Source organism: Populus alba, chromosome 1 (genome assembly GCF_005239225.2).
Source record: "Populus alba chromosome 1, ASM523922v2, whole genome shotgun sequence".
In the NCBI taxonomy this organism is placed as follows: Eukaryota; Viridiplantae; Streptophyta; class Magnoliopsida; order Malpighiales; family Salicaceae; genus Populus; species Populus alba.
Genome location: NC_133284.1, coordinates 28,309,925 through 28,319,870, shown reverse-complemented (window position 1 = coordinate 28,319,870; position 9,946 = coordinate 28,309,925). Strand labels below are relative to the sequence as shown.

At 32.0% G+C, this 9,946-nt stretch overlaps 1 protein-coding gene across 1 annotated transcript; it reads left to right on the top strand.

Moving 5' to 3' along the window:
- Positions 1 to 7,423: 7,423 nt before the first annotated feature.
- LOC118028049 (osmotin-like protein) lies at positions 7,424 to 8,474 on the top strand. Its single transcript, XM_035031567.2, has one exon. It carries the CDS (start codon positions 7,509 to 7,511, stop codon positions 8,256 to 8,258), a length of 750 nt encoding a protein of 249 aa, XP_034887458.1. The 5' UTR covers positions 7,424 to 7,508; the 3' UTR covers positions 8,259 to 8,474.
- The last annotated feature ends 1,472 nt before the right edge of the window (positions 8,475 to 9,946 follow it).

Sequence of the window (9,946 nt, the reverse complement as noted above, 5' to 3'; positions counted from 1 at the left end):
GTTCATGTCAAATGTGCGAAGAAAAGAAAGAAATCATTGAACGTGCATTGTTCTTCTGACATCATGAAAGGGAAGCCTGGTTCGCATACAAGTTGGGCGAATATGTTGTCACTCGTGCAGCCTACATGTGTTGAGAGATTTGGAATAAATGGATCTTGAAGGTAAGTCAATCGGTCCCAACATTGTTGAGTTCTACGCACAGCATGAGTTTTCTAAAACTCAGTCTCTTTAGGCCTGGTACCAACTATGTCAACATATCATATAATGTTTCACTAAACATGGTCTCCTTCCTCCTGACAACAGAAAGATTTAACGCAAATTGTGATGCTTCCTACATGGAGGGTTAAAGTCAAACAGGTATCAATATGGTGTTTAGAAATGGAAAAGGTATATTTATTGATGATTGAGCTTCAAAGAAGATTTGCATATCAGCATTCCGGGGGGAAGCTCTAGCTCTTAAGGAAGCAATGATAACTACTCAGTGATATTAAAATGAGGTCCTATTCGAATCAGATTCCTTGATTGCTACAAAAGAAATCATAAATGTTCAGATGAACTCTTATTAAGAACTTGAACATTATAAGTCTCAAAATTCAAGATGTTTAGGAATAAAGTTACTATATTGAATAATTGGTTGATCTTTTAGTTCAAACATTATGATTCATTTTTTATAGTCAAAGTATTTAGTGACTTGATATAGAAACTCTTGAGGATTGGTCATTAGTGATAGCAGTTGTGTTTGATAAAACACATATTTGATAACTATGATAGTAGCAGGTGGTGTTTGGTAAACCATATGATCGGTAACTAGTACCAACAAAAGATCCCCTTTAATGGACATGGAAACTCTATAATAGTAAAATCGGTAACTTTATAGAGAGAGAAAGTATAATAATATTTTAAAGAGATAGACTCTAAAAATATGTATACTAAAAATATTAAGAATGAAAATTATAAACTTTTAAATTAAAGGATTCATAGTTTATTTATAACTCGTGAATCTTATCCTTTTTATGGAGGGGAGGAGTTGAAGTGTAATTTTACCATTGTAATATTTTAAGTTGTATTCTACTTAAAATAATATGTATTGGATCAATATAAAATACCGAGGGACCTGTGTGGGGTCCAAAAAAATTCTCTGGCAAGAGTGGGTTCAAACGTGATGCCTGGACTCAAATACATTGGGCTCGGGCGTGACAGCTAGAGCCCAAGAGGGCGTTGCTAGGCATATATGCACATGTCGAATGCCCATTTCATTGTATAGCGCCCATGTTCCTCAGGTGTTTTTTTAGCTTTTTCCTCTTTCAAAGGATTTTTTAGGTCTATTTTGAGGGATTTTTTAGGTCCATTTTATTTGGATCCATCAGTAACCCCTCCAAGTCTTTGTGGTATTAATTTGTATAAACTTGTAAAAATATCAGTTTACCATAACAAGTTCATTAAATTTCCTTCATGTGAGAAGAAGGGTTGAAACCTCAGGTAATAAACTAGAGAGCCTGTATATAAAGGTGTACACCATGTTTGAAAAAATTTCTAAGTATGTAAAGGGGAATCATGGTTGAACCCATACTTAGAAAAATTCTTATGAGGGTTAGGTGAAATATAAAAGACTTCATACTTAGAATATTTTTCTAAAAGGTCATGGGAAATTTATGGAGAAAAATCTCATACGTAGAAAAATTTCTAAGTAGTTAGGGCAAATCCATAGAGGATGAGCCTATACTTATAAAATATTTTAAAGGGCTGAAAGGAACCTAATGAGGGTGACCTTTGGTGATATCCATACGTAGAAAAAATTCTAAAGGGTGGAGGGGATAGATCCATGAAAGGTGGTTTTATTGCACCAAAAAAATCAAGTTTATGCCTTGGAGAGTGATTGCACTAGAGTATGAAAGGTAGTTGGTGACCTCCCTAGATGGCATGAAGCATTGATTGAAGAAAGATCTTACCGAAAAGTAGAAGGTTTGTAACCTCTATTATAATGGTGTAGAGGTTAAAAACCATAAACATTGAGAATTCTCAATAATTATTCTCAATGATTAGTGCCACATATCCTGTTAAAATAAAAATTGAAAGGATAGACTAATCATTAAGAATTATCGTTAAAGAGATAGACTCTAAAAAAATGTATACTAAAAATATTATGAGTGAAAAGATTACGAACCTTTGACATGAAGGATTCATGGTGTATTTATAACTTATGAATCATGTGAGTATTCTACTCAAAATATAGAGATGAGATATTAAGGTGTAATTTCATCTTTATGATATTTTGAGTTGTATTTTACTTAAAATAATACATATTGGACCAGTATAAAATGTTGATGGACCCATGTGGGGTTCGAGAAAAATTCTCTTATAGGTGTTGGGCTTGGGTAAGATACATGAGCCCATTAAAGGTGAAAGTGAATCCGGATGCGTTGTATGGACTCAACCACATTAGACTTGGGCATGACAACTAACATGATCAAAAGATCGATGTCTTATCTCAAGTTCAGGAGTGTCGAAATAATAAATAACCCGGCAAGACTGGAGTCAAACCACATGGAGGTGAACTATATAAAATTATAAACAATAAATGAGAAGGAGTTGAAGATAACTTTTGAGATGTGATATTGATGTAAGGGTTAAACAAGGATAAAACAATTGTTAAGGTTAGAGGATCCACTAATGCTATATCAAATAAGTATAATATAAACTCTTTTTATTACTCAACTGGAAACCACACACAAAGGAGATTCTAATCGGATTATAAATTATTAATATGATTATATTAATTATTTTATTTGAGTGATGTCAATACTTGTAAATGTGATCATGTATTCATGGTGATAACTTATGTTAACAACAAATCAAGTTCCTTTCATAGCACAAGTGTCGGTTTATACCATTTAATAGGCAATGAAAGTGTCAAGTATTTGTTGTACCAAGGGTTGTACAACACAAATCTAGATTAATCATTTAACAAGCAAGGTATTAAGAGTGAGTAAGATAACAAATACAAAACATGTTAGTATCAAACATTAAAATTCATGTTGAGTTTATATTATACTTATTATTACATCATTAGTGTACCCTTTTCACCTTGACAAAATTAATTTAGCTAAACATCATGAAGAAGAAAAACATAAATAAACAATGTAAGAACATAAACATGATATAAGTTAACTAAGTATAGTAAAGGAAATGAAAAGCATAACCAAGAGATGAATATAACATAAAATAAAAATTGAAGATTATAAAATACAATGAGAGAGAGTGATATTGATCTGAACACCAAGATGTCTAAATGTATGGCAAATGCCTCCTTTTATAGGCTAAAATTTAAAATTATTGATTTGATGACTAATTATTGAGTGAGTGACCACCTCTTGCCTTGGTGATAACCATTATCTTCTTATCTGAACAAAATATCATTGCTAACGTCAGAATTTGAATAGATAGTCTTTATGCAAATTTTAGGAAATTTGTCTCAGCTTTCCAACAAAATAAGAATGAGCTCATATGGACTTATAGAACTCGAGATATGAGCTGAACACTGAACAATATCTGGGCTACAAGACAGATTCTGACTTCTCTCTTTTTGCTATAATTTGAACTTGAAAACGGCCGTTTTGAAACTTGGACTCTCATTAAAGTCTTAGGCCTATGTCTTAGCTTTCCGTCCATATAAACCAAACCTAAATCCATGTTCTACAACTCCAGTTATGATCAAATAACCGAATGATGTTCCAGTTTAAATTGAACCAACATCTTTTCTTTAAGCTTAGCCCTTTCTTTGTCTTTTCACTTTCAATAGTTAAACACATCAATCAATCCTTTAAATTGTGAGATATGCCTGCATTTAAAATGAGCATTTACCATAAATTAAAAATATTTTATGTTATCAGACTTGTTATTATAAAATATGCTTAAGTTAGAGAATTTAATGATACTTTAAGTGCAATCATCCTTGATAAAATGCACTTTTAAGTACTAATTAACAACCCTAACCCACAAGGGTGTTAGGGTGCATTCTTAGCACCTCGGGTGCACTCAATGTAAGCCCAATGTATGCCCATGCACTGGGCAGACACCCAGTGCACTGCATAGGGCCCATGAACCAGGTGCCTATAAGGAGTATGGGATTGGGTTACTTGCCCGGGCCTATATTCCTTAGGTGTTTTTTTAGGTGTTTGTTTATTCTTTTTAGAGGATTTTTGTAGGTCTATTTTGAGGGATTTTTTTATTCTATTTTATTTGGATCCATTAGAACATATCATGACTTAAATATAAAAACATTCTTGCTGATAATTCTAGGTTCTAAATTCAATGTATCACAATAGCCGATAAAACTCAATGGCTAATTGGTTAGTGAAATGAGTTAGGTCAAATAGATGTCCTTTTGATTGCGTTGCTAGACCTTCCACTGATTTGATGAAGCTTATTGTATCAATCATGCATAGTGTTTATTTAATAAAGCTTTATATGTTGTTTTTTTATAAATAAAAAAAATTCAGACTTTAATGTTTAAGTAAATCTGACAAAAAGAGTAAGTTGAGGCCAAACTAAATTAATTTTGTTTGTAAATAGACAAGCTATAGTTAAAGTTCCACCACATTCCATGCGTGGATGTTTTATTATATCCCAATAAATAGTAAAATGTGTCTTCAATAATAAAATTACATCTATGCCTTTTGGTACAAGAAAATTAAGCCTTTTGGATGGGGGTGTTGATGTCTTTTAAAAAAAAAATTCAAAATAAAAAAATTATTTTACCCCCAAAATCAATAAAATATATAATTTTTTAACAAAGTCTTTTTTGACTTTATATAAGCTTCTTAATAGTAAATATATGTATTTCCCCTCAAAATAAAAAAATTATTATGCTATTGGATAAGGGTATTTTAGGGTTTTGAATTTTATTGTACAATGCAATTACATCTTTAACCTTGGAAGAGACAAAACATAATCTTAGCATTTTGGGGTATTTGTGTACCTTTATAGTGGGTATTTTGGTTTTTTTTTTTCCATTTTATCTAAACTTTTTAATGCTTGAAGATATTGGAGCGTGCTTAGCAGCTTCAACGCATGGGTCTCATCCGTGCCATTTAGGTGGCATATGTGACGTTACGCAGTAAACATAATTGGCTTTCTGTTATCTCTCTAGATGCGTCATCATATCCTCTTCTATTTAGAGTGGCATGTGGCAATTGACGATGATCGAATTGTCATCGGTGGTCATTTGATTTTTTTTTCTCTCTATCATTACATGTAAGGTACACCATTATCTTTTTTATTTTTTACTTTTCAATTTCAATCCTCATTCTATTAATTTCTTATTTTGTTTACTTTCTATTTATAGAACTTTTTATTATTTTTAATTTAGTCATTCAATTGCATTTTCTTATATGTTTGGTTTTTCATTTCGCTTCTTATTTTTCTAAATTTCTAATTTTTTCCTTGTCATATTTGTTGAAGTTTTTTTTCTTTCAATTCCATTGTTCAAAACAAAATTTATATTGTTTTAATTTTTCTTTAGTTTGACTCTCATTATTTTTATTTTTATTTTCTTTTATTAAAACTATTTTTCAATTCAATTAAAACCTCCAATTGAAAATTTTATCCCTCTAATTAATGTTTTTTTCTCACCCTCATTTTTTTTTTATCTTTTTGTGTAATTGATTTTTTTTTTAGTTTCATCTTTTAACATTTAATTTGTTGGGAATTCAGCTTCATACAATTTTATTGTTTTGTGTTCGTTTTTTTTTTAAAATATTGGTTTTATGATTTTCTTCAAGTTTTTTCTATGTGTTTATCCTGGTCTCATGACTTAGGTTATAATTTTGGCATGCCTTTTTTCAATATAAGTTTTTTTAGTTGTTTGTTTTCTATTTTATTTTTTAAGGTATTATTTTCATTCATCTATAAATTTTTTTACAAATAAAGTTTATTTTTTAAAATAAAAAATATTCGTTTTTAAATTATATTGTTCATGTATTCGACCTTGCATAATATTTTTTTTAACATGAGTTTATTCAGTCAGCTTCATTTTTATTTTTCTTTTAAGTTATGAGTTTTGTTGTGTAGATTTATTATTTATTTATTTAAATAAATAAGTTCAATAAACACAATCGCATGCAAGCCTCATTTTATATTATGGAATAACTTGATCTTGCTTGTTTAAATTTACATTTTTAATTTTTTATGTAAAAAAAATATATTGAAGCAACCTACATATCTGGTATTTTTTTAAAAAAAAATTATAATTCATGATGAAACATAGGTTAAATGGCTAGTTATTAACGTATACCCGTGCTTTCCGTTGCATGTAGAATCAAAAGTTAAGTTTTTAATATAAAAAAGCATAAACAATTGTCCAGGTGGTTATTTTTTAGTTTAAAAGGAATTTTTATTATGAACAAAACAATTGTTCATGTGTTTAATTAAATTAATCTATCCAAATAATAAATAAAATTCATGGGTTGGATCACATCCCTCTAATTTTGATTTACAAATAAAAAAAAAATTTGGTTTTTTGTCTAAAAAAAATAAAAGCAAATGAAGAGTTGTTTACTTGCCTAATTTTGAATTAAAAATAAAATTCATGGGTTGGATTACATCACTCTAATTTTTAATTTATATTTATATTATTTTTAAAGATTAAATTATACTTAAAATTTGGCTTTTGATATTTAAAATATAAAAAATCATTAAAAATTTTAAATTAAATTCAATTACGAGGTATTCAAATATTGGCGCTGTTAGTACAGTTGGTAATAATCTTAATTTGTCGATTTGCTAAATAACAGAGGGCACAAGAGACAGAATTTGTTCGTCCCAAGATCAACAAAGGGCCATTAACCAATAGCAAATCTCTTACTTCGCATTCAAACATGATTCTTGTAGGGAAAAGAAATGTAAGAAACATGATTACTGCCACGATATTTCCTCCTTTTCTTTGTAATTGACTAAACTGCCCCCTATATGTCGACGGTATGGGACTATGGGTAGAGACTAGAGAGATAGTGATAGCCATTTCAAACTTGTTTATTCACCGGCAAAATGACCCCAGAGCCAGGAGGAGAATCCACGTCCCGTGTCTGCCTTCGGCATATTCCAGTTCCCGCCTCGTAGAATTACAATTCAGTCCTTCAAACCCACGTTCAAGTCGGTAACGAAGCTCCTCGCTTTTTCTAAAATTTACTGTAGGAAAAGGTACATGACCCATTTCTTAAAATACAGTAATTATTATTTTTTAAAGTAATTCTTATTTAAAAATATATTTATTTCTTATAAGGTTCCCTACAGTAAATTTATTTTCTTAAAGTAACACTTTACTCCAGAAATCCAAGCATGTATAAAACACCGCTCACCCACCTAGATAAAAAGAAAACCTCTTTCTTTCTTTCTTTTTTCATTTCGATAAAAGGAAAAGAGAAAAGCTCGAAACCCATGCATATCTCAAACCCTTAATGCTTATAAGAGGTATACTTCTGTCACATTAGTCTCTTGAACCAAAAGGAAAAATGGCTACCGCCACGCAACTCATCGCTTGTGCTCTCCTTATCTCGTGCACCCTTTTCCATGTTGCTCGCCCAGAGCTCATCATAACCCTAGTCAATAACTGCCCCTTTACTATCTACCCAGCAATCCAGCCCAACGCTGGCCACCCCGTCCTCGAGAAGGGAGGCTTCCCTCTCCAAACTCTCACCCACCGCTCCTTCCGTGCACCAGACCAGCTCTGGTCAGGCCGGATCTGGGGCCGCACTGGCTGTGCCCACTCCAACGGAAAGTTCCATTGCGTTACAGGTGATTGCAACAACAGAATCGAATGCAACGGACTCGGTGGAGCCACCCCTGCCACGCTGGCCCAGATCACTATCCACCACGGCCACAAGGACTTCTCCTCTTATGGAGTGTCCCTTGTTGACGGCTTTAACCTCCCCATGACAGTGACCCCGCACGAAGGGAAAGGGGTGTGCCCTGTGGTGGGTTGCAGAGCCAATCTGCTAGCCACGTGCCCAGAGAAGCTCCAGTTCAGGTCACTGGGCCGTCACGGTCATGTTGTGGGGTGCAAGAGCGGGTGTGAGGCACTTGGAACGGATGAGCTGTGTTGCAGGAACCATTACAATAGTCCACAGACGTGTAGGGCTTCGACTTTCTCTGAGTTCTTTAAGCATGCTTGTCCTGCCACCTTTACCTATGCTCATGATAGTCCATCGCTCATGCATGAATGTTCTTCGCCACGTGAACTCAAAGTTATCTTCTGTCACTAGAGAGTCAAGAGTTGCAGAGACCAAGAATGAATAATATGTCTATCTTTCGCTTCTTTGTATCTGTCCTCATTGTCTCCCCGCTCGTCATCTTAGAAGATTAGCAAGATTAATTAATAATTGGTCTTAAATCTTAATGTTATGTTGGGATGGGATGCCATGTTTGGGGTTCTGTTTAATCAAATCTTAATTTTAGATACTTACTAGTTCCCTTTCAAAGTTTTTGAATTATTTCTTTTAAATTAATATTTTTATCTATTGAACGCTGATAAAAAAAAAAAATAGCAGGTTATGTCCAGTGGACTGAGTAGCTAATTTATAAAAAGGATCACAATTGAAAAAAAAATTAAATAGGAGGATAACTCTAAAATCTGGTTTACCCATGAATTTCAAGGAGAAAAGAAAAGATTGCAAGAGAAAAATCATGATGAAAATATTAAAACACCCATTACCCTCTCATTACCCTCTCTTCTTTTCACTTGAAGGGCACCGAAATAGTTGTTTTTTAAAAAAAATAGAAAATGACGAAAAAGCTTTTTCATCCTTTATATTTCTTTTTAACTTCCCAGGGGTATTTATTTTATTTAATTGTGTAAAAAAACTAAGAAACCATTATACCCCAAATAATTTCATACTATCAAGTGAATCCTTAGAAAAAACAATCTTACCTCATAAAAAAGCCTTGTTTGTTTTTAATAAAGGAAATAAAAAAACGTCATTGCTTTATAGCATCACAGTGCATATGTTTTTGCTCTATGTAAAAAGTTAACGGGATTTAGTTTTTTTTTTAAAAAAAAAAAAAGTTTGTGTGTTCTTTATTATATTGCATGTTCTTTTAAAAAAATATTTTTCACTTTGGAAATTTATTAAAAATATATAAAATTATTAATTAACAGACAGCACGGAGAGGTTCAAAATGTTTCATCTCTATTTGAATATCACAGTCCTATCCTTTCCTTTCTCGAAAATTCCCCCCGTTGGCCCATTCTACCCCCAAATAGCATCAATTACAGAGCCTATCACGTGAAAGCTTACATTATTGTACGTTCCCCCAGTCGCTGCTCTCACTTTTGGAGAAAGTTGCAGCTTTTCTTGGCGCTGTATGAAGAAATATGAGACTTCCCCTCAGTCACAAATAAAAGAATGATTGCCCTAAAGAGGGATTCTCCAGCACAACAAGCGCCTATTGAAAGAAAACCAGCAATTCAAAAAATTATATATATATATATATATATATAAAAGAACTCAAACAAAAATCTAATTGAATATTGAGGACGGGACATGTAGCGTTCTCTGAATACAATGACACGTGCTTGCATTAATAATAACTTTTTAATAATTGAATTTTTTTAAAAAAAATGTATTAAAATAATATTTTTAAAATTTTATTTTAATATCAACATATCATAACATTGTTATGAAAATACTTAAAAATAATAATTTAAAATAAATAAATAAATTATTTTAAAAAAAATAACATGAAAAAAGGCGTTGTTGTGTTGCCCGGAAAAAAAAATCCCAAAAGTTCGATCGAGTTTGGGGTTCAAATTCTTTAACAGTAACTGTTATTGGAGCTTTGTGCCTTTATTTGCTCTTAAAGTGCCGGCTCCATAATTGGTTTCAATTCAAAAAGAATAGGGTACTGTCCCGCTGCAGGATGAACCGGTTTTTTTTATACAACAAAAAAAATC

What these genes read in the sequence shown, in the direction of transcription:
- LOC118028049 (XM_035031567.2), top strand. Translation starts at nt 7,509, where the DNA reads ATGGCTACCGCCACGCAACTCATCGCTTGTGCTCTCCTTATCTCGTGC.